This window comes from Oncorhynchus clarkii, chromosome 6 (genome assembly GCF_045791955.1).
Source record: "Oncorhynchus clarkii lewisi isolate Uvic-CL-2024 chromosome 6, UVic_Ocla_1.0, whole genome shotgun sequence".
Lineage (NCBI taxonomy): Eukaryota > Metazoa > Chordata > Actinopteri > Salmoniformes > Salmonidae > Oncorhynchus > Oncorhynchus clarkii.
In genome coordinates, this window is record NC_092152.1 from 61983652 (window position 1) to 62002887 (window position 19236).

Here is a 19236-nt window from a genome sequence, read left to right on the forward strand (position 1 = left end):
TTCATCAATACAATCATTAGGCTGTAAGCGTGTGCCTCTAAGCTTGATTATTTTCAATAAAGATAAAACAACAAGCGATAGATGCAAGTGCCGAGCTAAATGTTTGTTTTCTGTCTTTTCCTAAACCAGATTCACATGAAGACAATGCCAGCGGCCATGTTCAGACTCTTAACAGGACAGGAGACTCCTATGTATATATAAACCAAGGACAGATCCCATTTTCGTCCACAGAGGAGCTGTAAGCAGTGGTTCTTTACAGTCCAGTTGGAGAGCTCTAGGTGGACAAGATTAGCAGACTAATGAGTGTCTGAGGATGGCTAGTGAGCCAGGGATTGTCTCTCTTACTGTTGTGTCGCTGACTTATCATTTTTTCCCTCCATCTTTTCTGAGCTAACATTCATTCAACTGACACTCACGATATTTTGCTGATGTTAATACTAAAGAGGGTCATCTGGGCAGAAGGTGTTTACGTTATTTATTTGTGTTTTTTTATTTTTGGACGCCTCACAATGTATATTTTTATATTCATATCAATGTCATATTGTACCTGCATATTGTTTCATTTAGTTCTCTTTGCACTATTTAATTTTCATGTAAATACATATTTTGCTAATGCGTCGGAAGTAATGGGGAAGGGTCATGGTTGCTTTGTAAATATTTATTGACTTTTCCTGCTGGTTTGATAGCAGGGAAGAGAGCCCTTGACCGCTAAAGGACGGTTGAAATCGTGCTGTCAATATAGTTTAGATGGACAATAAAAGGGAATTTGGGAGTGACTTGGGTAATATAATTTTGTTTATATACAGTACCAGTCAAGATTTTGGACACACCTACTCATTCAAGGGTTTTTCTTTATTTTTATTATTTTCTACATTGTAGAATAACAGTGAAGAAAGACATCAAAACTATGAAATAACACATGGAGTCATGTAGTTACCAAAAAAGTGTTAAACAAATCAAAATACATTTTAGATTTTAGATTCTTCAAAGTAGCCACCCTTTGCCTTGATGGCAGCTTTGCACACTCTTGGCATTCTCTCAACCAGCTTCACCTAGAATTATTTTCCAACAGTCTTGAAGGAGTTCCCACATATGCTGAGCACTTGTTGCCTGCTTTTCCTTTACTCTGCGGTCTAACTCATCCCAAACCCATCTCAATTGGGTTGAGGTCGGGTGATTGTGGAGGCCAGGTCATCTGATGCAGCACTCCATCACTCTCCTTCTTGGTCAAATAGCCCTTACACAGCTTGAAGGTGTGTTGGGTCATTATCCTGTTGAAAAACAAATGATAGTCCCATTAAGCGCAAAACAGATGAGATGGTGTATCGCTGCAGAACACTGTGGTAGCCATGCTGGTTAAGTGTGCCTTGAATTCTAAATAAATCACAGTGTCACCAGCAAAGCACCATCACACCACCTCCTCCATGCTTCACAGTGGGAGCCACACATGCGGAGATCATCAGTTCACCTACTCTGTGTCTCACAAAGACAGCGGTTGGAACCAAAAATCTCAAATTTGAACCCATCAGACCAAAGGACAGATTTCCACTGGTCTAATGTCCATTGCTCATGTTTCTTGTCCCAAGCAAGTCTCTTCTTATTATTGATGTCCTTTAGTAGTGGTTTCTTTGCAACAATTCGACTATGAAGGCCTGATTCATGCAGTCTCCTCTGAACAGGTGAGGTTGAGATGTGTCTGTTACTTGAACTCTGTGAAGCATTTATTTGGACTGCAATTTCTGAGGCTGATAACTCTAATGTACTTATCCTCTGCAGCAGAGGTAACTGGGTCTTCCTTTCCTGTGGCGGTCCTCATGAGAGACAGTTTTATCATATTGCTTGATGGTTTAAGCGACTGCAAAATTTTCTTGAAATGTTCTGGATTGACTGACCTTCATGTCTTAAAGTAATGATGGACTGTAGTTTCTCTTTGCTTATTTGAGCTGTTCTTGCCATTATATGGACCTGGTCTTTTACCAAATAGGGCTATCTTCTGTATACCACCCCTACCTTGTCACAACACAACTGATTGGCTCAAATGCATTAAGAAGGAAAGAAATTCCACAAATGAACTTTTAACAAGGCACAACCTGTTAATTGAAATGCATTCCAAGTGACTACCTCATGAAGCTGGCCGAGAATGCCAAGTGTGTGCAAAGCTGTCAAGGCAAAGGGTGACTACTTTGAAGAATCTCAAATATAACATTTTATTTGATTTGTTTAACACTTTTTTTGGTTACTACATGAATCCATGTGTTATTTCATAGTTTGATGTTTTTACTATTCTACAATGTAGAAAATAGTAAAACATAAAGAAACACCTTTGAATGAGTAGGTGTGTGCAAACTTTTGACTGGTACTGTATATCAAGCCAATGCTAGCAGTAGAGGTTGTACGTTACAAAACGCCATATCCCTTCCGATTTGAACTTTTTCATTTTACATTAGTTTCACCTCGTCATGACAACAAGTCATGAGGTAAATGTTACTGACTAGTGTGCAAGTGTTTTTTAAAACTTATGTCAACACAATTTATTGGACAGCACTGTCTCTCACACATTTTAATAACAGTTAATTCCAAACTATTGAACTTAATTAACATTGCTTATTATTTTGAAAATCAAACCAATGTATGAAACATGAAAGGGTAGTTTCTGTGTGCTATGTTCATCTTGTGTGTTTCACCCCAACAGAAACTCAGTTGAGTCGATTTGTGAATGTATTGTGTTGTAAGAACTGTGTCCATTGCCATAAGCAGTATTAGAATGTCTGTACATAAAGAGAACTTTGTCTAGGATTGTGCTCATAAGCGTCACGGTTAGTCACTGCAAACATCCCCACTTCTGCTGTGTCGGGCTTCAGCCTTGAGAGAAAGATTAACAAAGAATCCCACTGTGACTGAGGAAGCCTTACGACTGAGTAATGCTTTTAACATGCATTGTACTAAAAATTACATTGGAAAAAAATTAACATTTATCTGTGTGCATGCCTCATGATAGTATCAAGTCATTATGGCAAGATAACAATAAAATCTCAAATAAACCCCAATTTCTGTTTGGCTGGCTCATTGGAATATATTTGTTTTACTGTGAATTGTGTCATTAGGTTTTATCAGTCAACAGTTTCACATAAACCATTTACAATTGTTTTATATTTATTGTATGAACAGGAGATTGATTGCATTACAGTATGTGCAACACACGACTTGGCATACAACGTGTGAATTAGTCTCTACCTCCTCCTGGTGGCAGCAGGACTAGACAAAAAATTAAAGTACAACATTTCTATACATTCTGGTTTATAATAGAAATATGGTAATCAAGCAATCGAAATCACATGATGAAAGCGAAAGCTGCTGTGAGCATAACATTTTGTCAAATCATATACTTAGTTTCATACAGTAACGTCTCCAAATATCACATTTCAAGAGTGAAAGTTGCTGTTTGGGCAACAGGTAACCTGATTAAGATGTATACCTGAACATAATCAAACATTGAAAGTGTACAATAACATGAAGAAAAATAGACATAACAGAATAATCAACTGTTAGATCTACAGCGCTGTGGTTGTCTATACTGGCTCTCTTATTGGTCCTGGTGTTCCCAGTCCTCTTAGGGGTTCTGGTCAGTCTTGTCACACTTGAGCATGATTTTGACCCCTTGTCCCTGACGTGTGGTCTCGAAGGCCTGCACAGCCTGCTCTAGGGGGAACCGGTGGGTCACCAGGGGCGCCACGTTCACCTTCTTAGAGGCCAGCATCGCTATAGCCATTGGCCAGCTAGAATAAGAGGACACAAACACATGAACAGTAGAATTATAAGACAACAGATAAACACAACTTGCTGCAATTGTTGGAACATTAGGGACCATATTCCTGAAGACCTCCTATTTGTGGGAAGAGCCTGTAAGTAAGCATTTCACTGTTATTCTACACCTGTTGATTACGAAGTAAAATTTGATTTGAAGACCTACGTCCTGCGCTGGCTTCAGGGCTCTTTTGTGTAAAAGGAAACAACTTCTTTTCTGTACCTAGTCAACGTGAGAGGAGGTTCACTTACGTGTTGCAGTAGCGGAAGACCCCTCTGATGTCCACCTCTCTGAGAGCAGCATTAAGCAGTGGGATAGTGGTCATCGCTGCACCCAACCCCACTAGAACCACCACTCCTCCAGGACGTGTAGCCTGACAGCAAGCATATATATATATATATATAGTACCAGTCATAAGTTTGGACGCACCTACTCATTCAAGGGTTCTTCTTTATTTTGACTATTTTCTATACTGTTGAATAATAGTGGGCATCAAAACTACGAAATAACACATATGGAATCATGTAGTACCCAAAAAAAGGGTTATATACAGTGGGGCAAAAAAGTATTTAGTCAGCCACCAATTGTGTAAGTTCTCCCACTTAAAAAGATGAGAGAGGCCTGTAATTTTCATCATAGGTACACTTCAACTATGACAGACAATATGAGAAAAAAAATCCAGAAAATCACATTGTAGGATTTTTTATGAATTTGTTTGCAAATTATGGACTTTATAGCATTCCCAGAAAGCATGTATTATTGAGTCATTATTAGTTTTACACTTAAGACATAACTCTGTCGTTGTGCTGTAGAATTTGTGAATTTTGTCTCTTGTATAATAAATTCTATAGATCAGGTTATACTGGATTAAGCGTACATTTTCTTTAACTGTAATTTCGTCAGTTAAGTAAGCTCCAACATTCCCTCCATCTCGTACCAATATCAGTTCTTTGTCATGGTTCCAATAGTTTGTTTTTTTCTAAGAGAAAACTGCAACATTTCACAGTACAGTATTTCCATGGGCTCTAATATCACTCTTGTGGCTGTACTTACATAAATGGCAGTTTGGACACTGCTCTCCACACCGGTGCACTCAATGGTGATATGAGGCTGTGCTCCCAGCATTCCCTCCACTCTCTTTGCCAGCTCCTCAGGCCCATTCTCTCTCTTCACAGTCAGAGGGAAGTCTGCTCCCAGCTCCTTCGCCATGACCAGGCGATCTGCTGACAGGTCTGAAACAGGAAGGACAAAAATAATACTGTGGCAGTCCCTACTATATTGGGCCAGCACACAGTATTACTAATGTACCCACATGTATACCTTTTCACTTCGAAGCCCTTTCAAAAGAAGGAAGTCCCTGGTAGACAATTCTGATTTGAGTGAAACAAAATGGATCCCATAAAGAGTGTATTATTACACCCTGTGCCTTACCAGATATGACCACCTGTGAGGCACCCATAGCCTTGGCCACCAGCAGACAGACCAGCCCAATTGGTCCTGTGATAGAGAAACGAGAGAGATGCTTATGTTGAATGTGGACATGTTAATTGTTAGTTTGGACACTGCTCTCCATGCCGATGCACTCGATGGGGATATGAGGCTGTGCTAGTAACCTTACAGGATATTTTTGAACTTAGCTGGTCATCGTGAAACTGTGTGCATGAGGGCTAGAAGTGATGACATGAGGGGTCTGTATAGGAAATAGTACGTACGCCTTGTCTGAGCCAGAAGGGCCCATAGGGCAGGAGGAGCCCATCGCCTGATTCAGTAGCTTGAGGCAGCTTGATGTAAAAGTACACTCCCTGGACAGGACGCTAGTGTATCGCAGGGCCTATATGGAAAATACATCTATCATTAACTAAAAGGCAAGAGCTGATCTTTATTTAACCAACCCTTTCATTCATTAATGAATGTTTAGGTATTTACATGTGTTAATTGTTTATAAAGCACGCTCGCTTACCAGAAGAGTAGATTTATTAAATATCAAGTCTGTTACTACAGGTGTTTAAGTTCATTGGGTTTCCCCACTGTTATTATGCTGTGTCAACATGATTCTCACTTTTGTAACTAAACCACATTCTTTAATTTCCAAACTTGCATGGTCATGTTAGTGGAATGTAACAACCTCCATACTTCTAATTGGCTGTATATTCTGCAAAGTTACATTTAATTGTATTTCATTTGATCATGTCTTGTAGTAGTTGAATGACTGGACATAAAACCTGAATAGCTGCAACTGCAAAATTGTGTCACACTTCATGGGTCCAAGCTGCAGTAACAGTAAATAACAGTAACAATGAATGACAGCCGAGCTTTACCTACCTGCCCCACAGATCAGTACACTGCTGCCCAGGGTCACTCCAGCTCTGCGGCAGGCATGAATACCCACAGACAGGGGCTCAATCAGGGCCCCCTCCTCATATGTCACATTGTCAGGCAACCTATTCATACACAGAAACAGAGAGAACTTAAGCAATGTAGATTTGTCATGTTACCCCCAATGTTCTACAATGGCAGTATGTTGACAGTTATCTGTCCTTGTAGATAAAGTAGAAATAATGAACTCACTTGTAACAGAAGTTGGCACTGTGTTTGTAAAATCTGCACAAATTCCCATCATCAGGGGGTGTGGCACAGAAGAAGATGGTGGGGGAAAGATTGTAGTTTCCTGATTTGAAGAACTCATCCATCTCGCGAGGGACACCTGGCTCTACAGCGACTCTATCCCCTAATTATCCAACACAAATTAATAATTGACACAGATAACCCAAAGTTGCATTATCTGATCAATGTTTTTTTAAACTGATGAACTGCATTAAAAGCAAAACATAACCTCATTGAATCAACTGAGTACTTCCTTCTCACATGCTTGCACAGTTCTTACCTTCTTTGAGGTTCTTCACTGCTGAGCCCACCTTCACCACCCGACCAGCAGCCTCATGCCCCAGCACCATGGGCTTCTTTACCACAAAGTCACCTATGCGTCCATTTTGCCAGTAGTGCACATCCGACCCACAGATCCCAACTGAATGCATCTGAAGCAACACCTCTGAATAAAGGAAAGACAAGCAATTGCTCCACAGGATACACCAACTGTACACAAAAAAATGAAATGCAGAACTATACTGTACACGCCGTCTGGATACTACATTGTTCCTATACCATTTGGACCTGGTTCAGGGATGGGTCGTTGTTCCTGTAAGAAATCAATCATCACAATTAGCCCGACCATTAAAATAATCAATCGCAATTATTTCTCCATTCATACTGGCATTCCCCCATGTTCACGAGTAGTGTCCCGCAACCAGCCATTTAAATGACCATTTATATTAAAGCATCTTACTTGTAAAGGTCAAAAGTCAGTCAAAATGGTTAATATTATAAATGGTAATTTATATGGCTAGTTCCTGGGAAGAAGCTATGCCATGAGCAGATGAGCTAACTAACGTTAGCAACTTTCTGATATTGACCGAAAGCTGCAGTTTTCATGAAATCTCGATCTGCTTACATCATCATGACATAGTTATAGACTACTTTATTACCAGTCTGAGGTCACCCTGGGAATGCAACACCACGGACAGATTTTCTTTTTCCATGTTGTATTCACTCAAAGACAACTACGGTGTGAATAAAATCAGAAATCTTGTAAAATACTTGTTTGGTCTGTGCAGGGCTCAAAGTGCATCTTCCTGCTGCTAGGTGGGCAGTCGACAAAACAAAACATGTGATTGGCGTACGGTTGGAGAGAACATGCCATTATAGCAAAGAAGGGAGAGTCGAATTGAGCTATTCTTAAATTTGAACGAAAAGTGTATTGCTATTTCGTAACTATTTTATTAATAGAATCTGACTTATTCTAATGATTTATACGTTGATAATGGTGTAAGACTATGAAATGCCTGCGTCGCATTTGAGCTAACCCAGAGCGCTCTGATTTGTCACATAATTGCAGTGCCTGGTAAATGGACCAATCACAGGTCTTGTTTCCGGGGGCGGGAATGAGGTTGAAGACACACAGGAAATGTTTCTATGGAGACAAATATTAAAGACGTCGGAATCGGCGGTCTGAATAAGACTTACCCACAGATAGAACAGATATTTCACCGGATGTATAAATGTGAAGAATCTTTGACTGTCCTTCTGCTTTGTACATAGTGTATTTGGCTTTTGAAAACGATATGGTTGTTGAATGTGCTCGCAAACATTTGGAAAAGTTCAATATAAGTTCAAAATAAAACAAAGCTGTTTTTGAATGACAACTATCTTCTCTTTCCTTCAAACGAGGTAAGCAAGACTGAAAAAAATAACTTTCATTGAAGATGTTACCCCAATTTTCCACATTATCCATAGGCCGGCCTACATAGCACCACTCATGGGGAAAAGTTGTACAAATGCCTAGCATTAAAATCTTGCCAATTAGAAATTACTTTCTTGTGAAGATCCTGCATTTAGAACAGGTTGAGGAACTGGTTATTGATGGGAACCAGCTAACTATGCTGCCAATTGCCATTGGATGTCTGAGGAACCTTATGATCCTAGGAGTCAATGATCCCATATACAGTGGGGCAAAAAAGTATTTAGTCAGCCACCAATTGTGCAAGTTCTCCCACTTAAAAAGATGAGAGAGGCCTGTAATTTTCATCATAGGTACACTTCAACTATAACAGACAAAATGAGAAAAAAAATCCAGAAAATCACATTGTAGGATTTTTAATGAATTTATTTGCAAATTATGGTGGAAAATAAGTATTTGGTCACCTACAAACAAGCAAGATTTCTGGCTCTCACAGACCTGTAACTTCTTCTTTAAGAGGCTCCTCTGTCCTCCACTCGTTACCTGTATTAATGGCACCTGTTTGAACTTGTTATCAGTATAAAAGACACCTGTCCACAACCTCAAGCAGTCACACTCCAAACTCCACTATGGCCAAGACCAAAGAGCTGTCAAAGGACACCAGAAACAAAATTGTAGACCTGCACCAGGCTGGGAAGACTGAATCTGCAATAGGTAAGCAGCTTGGTTTGAAGAAATCAACTGTGGGAGCAATTATTAGGTAATGGAAGACATACAAGACCACTGATAACCTCACTCGATCTGGGGCTCTACGCAAGATCTCACCCCGTGGGGTCAAAATGATCACAAGAACGGTGAGCAAAAATCACAGAACCACACGAGGGGACCAAGTGAATGACCTGCAGAGAGCTGGGACCAAAGTAACAAAGCCTACCATCAGTAACACACTACGCCGCCAGGGACTCAAATCCTGCAGTGCCAGACGTGTCCCCCTGCTTAAGCCAGTACATGTCCAGGCCCATCTGAAGTTTGCTAGAGAGCATTTGGATGATCCAGAAGAAGATTGGGAGAATGTCATATGGTCAGATGAAACCAAAATATAACTTTTTGGTAAAAACTCAACTCGTCGTGTTTGGAGGACAAAGAATGCAGAGTTGCATCCAAAGAACACCATACCTACTGTGAAGCATGGGGGTGGAAACATCATGCTTTGGGGCTGTTTTTCTGCAAAGGGACCAGGACGACTGATCCGTGTAAAGGAAAGAATGAATGGGGCCATGTATCGTGAGATTTTGAGTGAAAACCTCCTTTCATCAGCAAGGGCATTGAAGATGAAACGTGGCTGGGTCTTTCAGCATGACAATGATCCAAACACACCGCCCGGGCAACGAAGGAGTGGCTTCGTAAGAAGCATTTCAAGGTCCTGGAGTGGCCTAGCCAGTCTCCAGATCTCAACCCCATAGAAAATCTTTGGAGGGAGTTGAAAGTCCGTGTTGCCCAGCAACAGCCCCAAAACATCACTGCTCTAGAGGAGATCTGCATGGAGGAATGGGCCAAAATACCAGCAAGTGTTCGAAAACCTTGTGAAGACTTACAGAAAACGTTTGACCTCTGTCATTGCAACAAAGAGTATATAACAAAGTATTGAGATAAACTTTTGTTATTGACCAAATACTTATTTTTCACCATAATTTGCTAATAAATAAATTAAAAATCCTACAATGTGATTTTCAGGATTTTTTTTTCTCATTTTGTCTGTCAGAGTTGAAGTGTACCTGTGATAAATTACAGGCCTCATCTTTTTAAGTGGGAGAACTTGCACAATTGGTGTCTGACTAAATACTTTTTTGCCGCACTGTATGTGCCTTGGGAGACCTGACAGAGCTGCGGGTGCTGTGTCCTGTGGTCTAATGATGCTGCCTTCCTCCATCAGAAAACTCAACATGTTACAAAAACTTGGTCTGAACAATAACGCAATCACTGAACTGCCTCCTGACCTACATTGGTTGAACCTGCAGGCAATGAACTAAAGGCTCTTCCAGATTAAATCAATAACTTTATCAACTTGGACAGAATCAGTTTTGAGCATGTGCCCAAATCACTGTCAGGTCAGTGATTTCATGTGCATTCAACTGATCATTGAGTCTCTTTACAGTATATCTGCAGAGAGAAGTTGCTAAAAGCAAACACAATATTATTGTTGTACTATTAGCCTAGATGCATAATCAATTAAATATTTTCTACAGATATGACAAGTTTTCAAGTCATGAGTATGAAGTTCAATGACATTACGTCACTGGAAGATGACCTGATCCTTGGATTTAACGGGATGACTACCACTCAGACACAAACCACATCATTGGTCCTCAATGATGTCACCATTGCCCTTGATTCTAAGAAATGTTGTGCTGCTATTTTTATTTACTTGGCCAAAGCTTTTGATATGGTAGACCATTCCATTCTTGTGGGCCGGCTAAGGAGTATTGGTGTCTCTGAGGGGTCTTTGGCCTGATTTGTTAACTACCTCTCTCAAAGAGTGCAGTGTATAAAGTCAGAACATCTGCTGTCTCAGCCACTGCCTGTCACCAAGGGAGTACAAGGCTCAATCCTAGGCCCCACACTCTTCTCAATTTACACCAACAACATAGCTCAGGCAGTAGGAAGCTCTCATCCATTTATATGCAGATGATAGTCTTATACTCAGCTGGCCCCTCCCCGGATTTTGTGTTTTAACGCTCTACAACAAAGCTTTCTAAGTGTTCAACAAGCTTTCTCTGCCCTTAACCTTGTTCTGAACACCTCCAAAACAAAGGTCATGTGGTTTGGTAAGAATAATGCCCCTCCCCACAGGTGTGATTACTACCTCTGATGGTTTAGAGCTTGAGATAGTGACCTCATACAAGTACTTCGGAGTATGGCTAGACGGTACACTGTCCTTCTCTCAGCACATATCAAAGCTGCAGGCTAAAGTAAAATCTATACTTGGTTTCCTCTATTGTAATCGCTCCTCTTTCACCCCAGCTGCCAAACTAACCCTGATTCAGATGACCATCCTACCCATGCTAGATTATGGAGATGGTAATTTATATATCGGCAGGTAAGGGTGCTCTCGGGCAGCTAGATGTTCTTTACCATTCGGCCATCAGAATTTCCACCAATGCTCCTTATAGGACACATCACTGCACTCTATACTCCTCTATAAACGGGTAATCTCTGTATATCAGTCGCAAGACGCACTGGTTGATGCTTATTTATAAAACCCTCTTAGGCCTCACTCCCCCCTATCTGAGATATTTACTGCAGCCCTCATCCTCCACATACAACACCCGTTCTGCCAGTCACATTCTGTTAAATGTCCCCAAAGCACACACATTCCTGGGTCGCTCGTCTTTTCAGTTCGCTGCAGCTAGCAACTGAAACGAGCTGCAACAAACACTCAAACTGGACAGTTTTATCTCAATCTCTTCATTCAAAGATTCAATCATGGACACTCTTACTGACAGTTGTGGCTGCTTTGTATGATGTATTGTTGTTTCTACCTTCTTGCCCTTTGTGCTGTTGTCTGTGCCAAATATTGTTTGTACCATGTTTTGTGCTGCTGCCATGTTGTGTTACTACCATGTTGTTGTCATGTTGTGTTGCTACCATGCTGATGCTATGTTGTCATGTGGTGCTGCCATGCTCTCTCTTTTTATGTAGTGTTGTGTTGTCTCTCTTGTCGTGGTGTGTTTTGTCCTATATTTTTATATTTTTAAACCCAGCCCCCGTCCCCGCAGGAGGCCTTTTGCCTATTGGTAGGTCGTCATTGTACCTGTTCTTAACTGACTTGCCTAGCAAAAGCAAAAGGCTGGGTCAAAATATCTACTGATTCAAGTATGGAACTTGTGATTGTTCTTCAATGTGTTGATTAAGTATTGACTGCAAACCAGTCTGTTTCAGGTGTGCTATATGTATGTGTTGGTAACCATTTAGTTTAGATTTTCTATGCTTCATGCAGGGTTTGGACTTCATTTTGCTGGGAAAAGTGAATGAAGCAGAGACAGATATTTCTGATTCATAACACACTGTATATCTCATCATGTCTGTGTAAATAAAAATATATGTATGTAAACTCTTTAATTCAATAGGTAAAATATATATATATTTTTTTATAATTCAACAACTAAAACAATGGTGAATAGTGAAAAAGGGACAACACTGTCTAGCGATCCTGCTAAATCTTCCATTTAACATCCCATAGTGTATCTGTTCTTCTCCAATAAAAAGTGTTACTCTTAATTATCCCTGTGATCTGTATCCTTGTAATATGACATTAAGCAATATCTACTGTGGAGCGCCTTTTTTTAGAGACTGAAGAACCACAATGGCCTGGTAGGAAGTCTTGAAGTTCTCCTGAGTAAGTCCTCAGTTCATCAATACTGACATACCCTTCAAATAGAATAAACATTGTTACATTATAAACATTTCCATTATTCAAGAAAGGATGTATTTCTATAATTGATAATACATTCATATGGAAAGCACATGATAAGGATAATTGTAAGAATGCTGGGTGATAAGTATTTGTTTTACCTGTAACCATGTTATTAACTGGGTAATGTTGTACTTCACAACACAGAGCACCCTCTCTTTGTGGAGTATCCGGAGTATCCAGAAAGGGTACCGCATGGCTATTTCACAAAATAGTATATTGTTTAATGTGAGCACATTATACTGAATAGTTGTAATCATTGCATAGGAAAATATGACCCCTACTGGTAAAAATGTTTTAAAAAAGCTGCTCTGTTCTGGACCAATTATTTAAATACTGAGTGTAGAAAACATTAAGGACACCTGCTCTTTCCATGACATAGACTGACCAGGTGAATCCAGGTGAAAGCTATGACCCCTTATTGATGTCACTTGTTAATTCCACTTCAATCAGTGTAGATGAAGGGGAGGAGACAGGTTAAAGAAGGATTTTTAAGCCTTGAGACAATTGAGGCATGGATTGTGTACTGTATGTGCCACTCAGAAGGTGAATGGGCAAAACAAAAGATGTAAGTGCCTTTGAACAGGATATGTTAGTAGGTGCCAGGCGCACCGGTTTGTGTCAAGAACTGCAATGCTGCTGGGTTTTTCAAACTTAACAGTTTCCTGTGTGCATTAATAATTGTCCACCACCTAAAGGACATCCAGCCAACTTTACACAACTGTGGGAAGCATTGGAGTCAACATGGGCCAGCATCCCTGTGGAATGCTTTTGACACCTTGAATGAATTGAGTCTGTTCTGACTGGGGAGGGGCAACTCAATATTAGGAAGGCGTTCCTGATGTTTGGTATACTCAGTGTATATACGTCATTGTGCTGAACCCCTCAAAATTAGTAGCTGATCAGGAGACCCATACAAGACGCAGTACATACCAACTATTGATGTCTGTGTGATCACAGCAACCTCCACTGTATTCCTCTTCCTTCTGCCTATTGCCCAATGCCAGTCTGTCATCTGAATCCTTACAATAGAAATACGATACATATACAAATGAATTGTGCTTAAAGTGAACAGATTATGACTCACTAAATTGAAACTAAGATGAAGAGCATATTTGACCTCTGTATCAACAGCCTTTGCACTATCCTCCTGCTCCCAAATGAATCTCCCAACCACTGCTTTCACCACTGAAAAGGTAAATTATTCACATATTTTGTGTGCATATTTTTCAGTGTTATGGAGAATATTATTATGGGAAAAAATTGCATTATGACTGTCATGCAAAATGCAAGGAAAGGAAAGCTGAGATATTAGCTACTTACCCTCCTGGACAGAGACTGGAGGCAGCACATAATGACCTATGCACACTGACTTGACACTGTGGCATTTCTCACAGGCAGCTAGATAGAAGCTGTGAAAAACTGTTAGCCTGTTTTCAGCATAGTCCACACTCTCAAATATCCTGAAATAAATAAACAAAAGTAAGTCAAAGGGTCTACATTTCGATTTATATTTCCTGGGATGCACTGCTGACGAAGAAACCATGCCCCCTAGGGGCGGGCCTATGACAGTGTCACAGCATGCAGGAAACAGGACAAAAACGGTCACATTATGCAGAGGAAAATCAGTGAACAAGAAGAGTAAATGCTCAGCTGGGCTGACCAAAGGTACAAACAAGAGAAAACAAAAGCAACATCCGAAGTAGCTATTTTATTTTACAAATAAGTAAGAATTAATCTGGACGGTAAGGAGTCACAATAGTTCATGAATAAATACTTGATTAGATAACTGTCTAGCTAGATGTGCATAGCTAACGTTAGCTAAATCAAATCAAATTGTATTGGTCACATACACATGGTTAGCAGATGTTATTGCGAGTGTAGCGAAATGCTTGTGCTTCTAGTTCTGACAGTGCAGTAATATCTTAACAGTAATCTAGCAATTCCACAACTACCTAATACACACAAATCTAAGTAAAGTGATGGAATAAGAATATATACATATGGATGAGCGATGGCTGAGCAGCATAGGCAAGATGCAATATATGGTATACAATACAGTATACATATGAGATGAGTAATGCAAGCTATGTAAACATTATTAAAGTGACTAACGTTAGTGATCCATTTATTAAAGTGTCCAATGATTTCAAGTCTAGCTAGCTAGCCTAACGTTACCTTTCTGTATCAGGACAGGTGGCATCCTCACTGAAAAGGTAGTCTGCAGTCTCCCAACTTGTAATACCGCCACCCTCAGATACTGAAATAGATTTTTTTTGCTCTCAATAAATTATGAAACTGGTAACGTTATTGTATTCAAGTGTAGCTAAGTAACTTAGCCTTGAGCTAGCTAAGTTAGCTAACTTACCCCAAAACCAACGGCTTCCTCTTCTCACACTATTTGAGAACCATGCTGTTCTATTTGTGAACATACTTTGCAAAGACTGTCCAAAGATTTCAGTAAAAAAAAAAAAAAAATGTGTTTATAAAATGTTTGTCCTTGTTGATCTGAAAACCTTTATGTTGAACAAATCATCAAGGTGAGGATGACGTCAATGATCGGCGCGTTCCGGATGTTGCCATTCGAGGGCGCGAGCAGCGCAGCATGGACATCTTGGCGGTAAAAAAGGTTGGTACTCTTATCACCTCGATATTATAGTATCCACACCAGTTCTCGAATTTACGATTTATTGACTCCAAACTCACAGGCTACTGTCTGGTAGCCTATGCCAAATAAATTCAATAACACAATCACAGCTCCTCAACTCACTGTCGGGACATGAAAAGAGAGAACAATGACAGCATGGCAATAAACAAATATGCAGTGCCCAGCCTGATTTTATGGGGACTATAGACTGATTTTAAATAGACAAGTATTACAAATATAAATATTATGATTAGACTACTAGGTCTGTTAGAACCAAGCCAAATAGTAAATTGGTCTAAGTGCTGTATTTTCATGGTGAGCAGTTTGTGAAGGTCTAAACAGAGTATGATAATCCTCTTAACAACATAAGCACCAAGCTATTTTTTTTGTCCATGTCCAGACTGTCGACCTTCCTGTCTAGAGGTATTATGTCTGGTGGAAACATAGTCACCATTATGGAAATATTTGGCATGGCAACCTCCACATTTGTAGAATATGTGCTACCATCCAATTGACTTTTGCTAAGAGAGCGGTATTGTTTAAGAAAAAGTAATTTTATCCAACCTCAAAATGCTGGGCAGTGATACTCGGAATTGGTTTGTGAAGAAGCAGATGAGCCGCAGGAGACCATCTGGCAAAAATAAGAAAACGTGGGCTGCCAAAATCCTGAGACACCATAGGGAGCGGTTACTGAAGGAGCTGGATGTCAACAAGGTGCTGCCATACCTTGTGTATGACAGGGTGTTCTCTCTGGTGGAATGCAAGGAAATCCTGGGTTATGACACCAATAAGAAAAGGGCAGAGATATTTCTGGACAAGTTGTCTTTGAAGGGCCCTGGGGCCTTCTGTGCTTTCTGCTCTGTTCTGGAAGAGGTGTATCCACACTTGCTAACCTGTTTTCTGCTGGATATTGAAGGTACAGTAAATCACAGTCTTTAAATGACAAAATATGTAATTTTTGTCAGTTTCATGTGTTAATGTTAGCTGAAGGTTTTAACCCTTGCTAAACTGCCTAAGAACTGGGACAAAATAGCAACTGTAAGCCACAGCAGTGAAGAGATTATTGTCTGTCCAGTTGGATATGTTGTAACACATGGCCCCTGCATCAGTGCCAGACAGTCCATTGTCCTAATTAGTTAAATGAAGAAAACAATAGAGAAAGGGTAATCAGCATTTTGTTTGTATTTTTGTTTACATGTTCAATTTCTGGTGTTTAGGCCTAAACAAAGGAATGAATGATGACGTGGCATATTGTAACATGATTTAATTCATCCTCTGGGGAAAATGAAGTGTGTTGTCACACCAGTATTTCTTCATCTGATGGTAAAATTAGTTTGAATATTATGGATGCTTTCACTCATTGTTATTATTCTATTATCTCTTACAGATCAGCCTGCGTTGAGGAGCTGTCACAAGCAGGAGGGGGAAGTCATGGCTCCTCACAACCAGGGTGTGTTTCTATCTCAGGAGCGTACAGTGATGCACCCTCTATTCATCTATAACGACCCTCTCTTCAACACCAGGTGAGCAATAATATCTACAAAGTAAAACTGCATTCTGCAGCAACCTTACCATCACATACAATGGGCTGTAGATGTAGTACCTACTTAGAACCACATGATGGTGATATGAGCTGACTTTATTGGGGGTCAGTGGTCTTCTGGCCCTGGTGCTGGGACACAACTGAATTAATCAGTGTGTTTTACACCTTAACCTTTAATGATCAATATGTTGTGTCTTAAAAGTATTTCATTTGAACCAATTTAGCGGATGTTTGGCAATTCTAACTCTCTAGAGACCATGTTAGCAAATCTCATACATGCCGTTACCTTAAGATGGCAAGGACTAGTGTTTACAGTGGTGCTGAGCAATTTACGTACATTTCGGTTATTTTTTGTTTTTTAACTAAGTAATTGACCGTCATCGGTTCAATTATGTGAATTCCATTGAATTCTGTTTTTGTCTGTGAGCTCAATGTGCTCAATGTGCAGTTTCTCTAGAGATAAATCAGATCAAGCCCGAACTGTGCGATGTAGTAGGGAGTTGTCGTTTCCAACAGGCCAATATTCGATGTAGTTTAGCGCAGAAAACGTGGTAAAGAACTACAATGGCCATAATCCATTACACGCCTACTTGTCCTGTCCATGTTTCTTTTATGCCTGCTATGTAAAAGAGAGAAGAATGAGCGATTGAGAGAGAGTCTTGAGAGCAGTTGCTTCTCGAGGTATCTCTACCTGAAATATATTAGCTAAGGGATTGATAGTTGGTATTCAGCAGTCATAAAAGTATGCCTTATTTACTTTGAAGAGCTACTAAAATAGTGATTTTGTCAGACAGCATAGCCAGCAGCTCTACTGAGATGCCTTAGAATGAAATAATAAAGTAATCAAATAAAACACATTTAATATACACAACAGCTGAACATTTTTATTAAAGTAAAGTGAATAAATAATGGTTAATAAGTGATAAGCAGTAATGGGCAGTCACTACCATTATGGGACTTGTATTAATTGTTTTATTCTGTGTCACAGCATTCAACCCACATAGTGCATTTCATGTTTAAAAAAAACAAAATCGAAAACTGTGATCATTTTTTAATCGAACCGAAACCAAACCGACCTCAAAAAGCACTAATCGCTCAGCACTAGTCTACAGTGTCCGCTCTATTGAACAAAGTGGTCCTCTGATCTATTAGCAGTGGATGAACAACATTCGATGGAAGGTGACCTAAGTGATGAGGGGTTAAAACAGAAAAATATTGGCTTCTCAAGCAATCCTAGTATGCACACTTGGTGATTAGAGACTGATATAATGACTTAATACTTTTCTGTACAAAATGTTTGTATTTGCATATTTTTATTTGTCTGATCTTGTGTCACATGATGGACATGTTAAATATTTTGTCATCATCAGTGAGGGCTTGCTTGCAGGTCAGGAGCTTTTAGGCTAGCTGACAAAGATGCATGCCAATATCAATTTGGTTTTGTCTCTCTGAAGGCAGTAATGTCATGTAGCCTTGTATTTTATATATTGAGGAGACTATTAAAAAATATATTACTGTGCGGGCAGTGGACAGTGTGCTATCTGCTGTGAAATTGATGGGAAATGCTTATGTGTGCTCTTGATGCCAGCATGGCTGTCACAGTGGGCTGTGTACTATAAATCAAGCCCTGATGCTTCTACACCTGCATTGCTTGCTGTTTGGGGTTTTAGGCTGGGTTTCTGTACAGCACGTTGTGACATCAGCTGATGTAAGAAGGGCTTTATAAATACATTTGATTGAAATTTGATTGATGATGTTCAGCTTAGAATCTGGTTAGAGAACCTAGGTGTCAATGTGCAGGTCTATATGTTTATATATTATCTACTTACTGTCCTATTAAGTGCAGTATATTGCCTGTATGTCTAATCCTTATATGAAATCCAGCTGGTACTAAGTTAATAAAAAAATAAAACGATTGGAGAGACTGAGTCAAAGGGGAAAGTGGACAAGAGACTGCCTACATTACTACAAACATGAACTGCTAATTATGGTAAATAAGAGAAACAGGATTTTGAAAAAATATATATATATTTTAATGGCTATATATAAATTGAGGTGAGGGCGATGGATTTAATTTTAATTTTTTATTTCACCTTTATTTAACCAGGTAGGCCAGTTGAGATCAAGTTTTCATTTACATCTGCGACCTGGCCAAGATAAAGCAAAGCAGTGCGACACAAACAACACAGAGTTACACATGGGATAAACAAACGTACAGTCAATAACACAATAGAAAAATCTATATACAGTGTGTGCAAATGTAGTAAGATTAGGGAGGTAAGGCAATAAATAGGCCATAGTGGCAAAATAATTACAATTTAGCAATTTAACACTGGAGTGATAGATGTGTAGAAGATGAATATGCAAGTCAAGATACTGGGGTGCAAAGGAGCAAAAACATAAATAACAATATGGGGATGAGGTAGTTGGGTGGGCTGATTACAGATGGGCTGTGTGCAGGTGCAATGATCGGTAA

The 19236-nt window shown here is 39.7% G+C and overlaps 4 protein-coding genes across 5 annotated transcripts in view; 2 read left to right on the forward strand and 2 right to left on the reverse strand.

The window, feature by feature from the left end:
- Positions 1-3047, forward strand: part of LOC139411401 (amyloid-beta A4 precursor protein-binding family A member 2-like) — a 68441-nt gene extending 65394 nt beyond the window's left edge. The window contains exon 12 of one of the 2 annotated variants that reach the window (XM_071157707.1): positions 130-3047. In XM_071157707.1, coding sequence (XP_071013808.1) covers positions 130-201 — 72 coding nt within the window. In that variant the 3' untranslated portion in view covers positions 202-3047. The remainder of the gene's footprint in view (positions 1-129) is intronic. The other variant, XM_071157708.1, reaches the window with a different exon arrangement.
- Positions 3048-3135: 88 nt separating this feature from the next.
- LOC139411402 (sorbitol dehydrogenase-like) lies at positions 3136-7512 on the reverse strand. Its single transcript, XM_071157709.1, has 9 exons — positions 7348-7512; positions 6968-7001; positions 6690-6854; positions 6374-6533; positions 6128-6246; positions 5237-5302; positions 4859-5037; positions 4057-4178; positions 3136-3776 (listed from the first exon to the last, which is right to left on the reverse strand). The coding sequence occupies exons 1-9, from the start codon at positions 7399-7401 to the stop codon at positions 3611-3613; spliced, it is 1065 nt and encodes a 354-aa protein (XP_071013810.1). The 5' UTR covers positions 7402-7512; the 3' UTR covers positions 3136-3610.
- Positions 7513-12347: 4835 nt separating this feature from the next.
- Positions 12348-15106, reverse strand: LOC139412164 (telomere repeat binding bouquet formation protein 2). Its single transcript, XM_071158981.1, is given in 8 exon segments — positions 12348-12527; positions 12672-12769; positions 13504-13592; positions 13691-13758; positions 13894-14033; positions 14749-14830; positions 14939-15043; positions 15046-15106. Coding segments are annotated over 8 exon segments (759 nt in total). The 3' UTR covers positions 12348-12411.
- Positions 15107-15772: 666 nt separating this feature from the next.
- The window catches only part of LOC139411403 (tight junction protein 1a), a 175493-nt gene continuing 172029 nt past the window's right edge, over positions 15773-19236 (forward strand). Inside the window, exons 1-2 of the mRNA XM_071157711.1 lie at positions 15773-16133; positions 16605-16740. Coding sequence (XP_071013812.1) covers positions 15788-16133; positions 16605-16740 — 482 coding nt within the window. The 5' untranslated portion in view covers positions 15773-15787. The remainder of the gene's footprint in view (positions 16134-16604; positions 16741-19236) is intronic.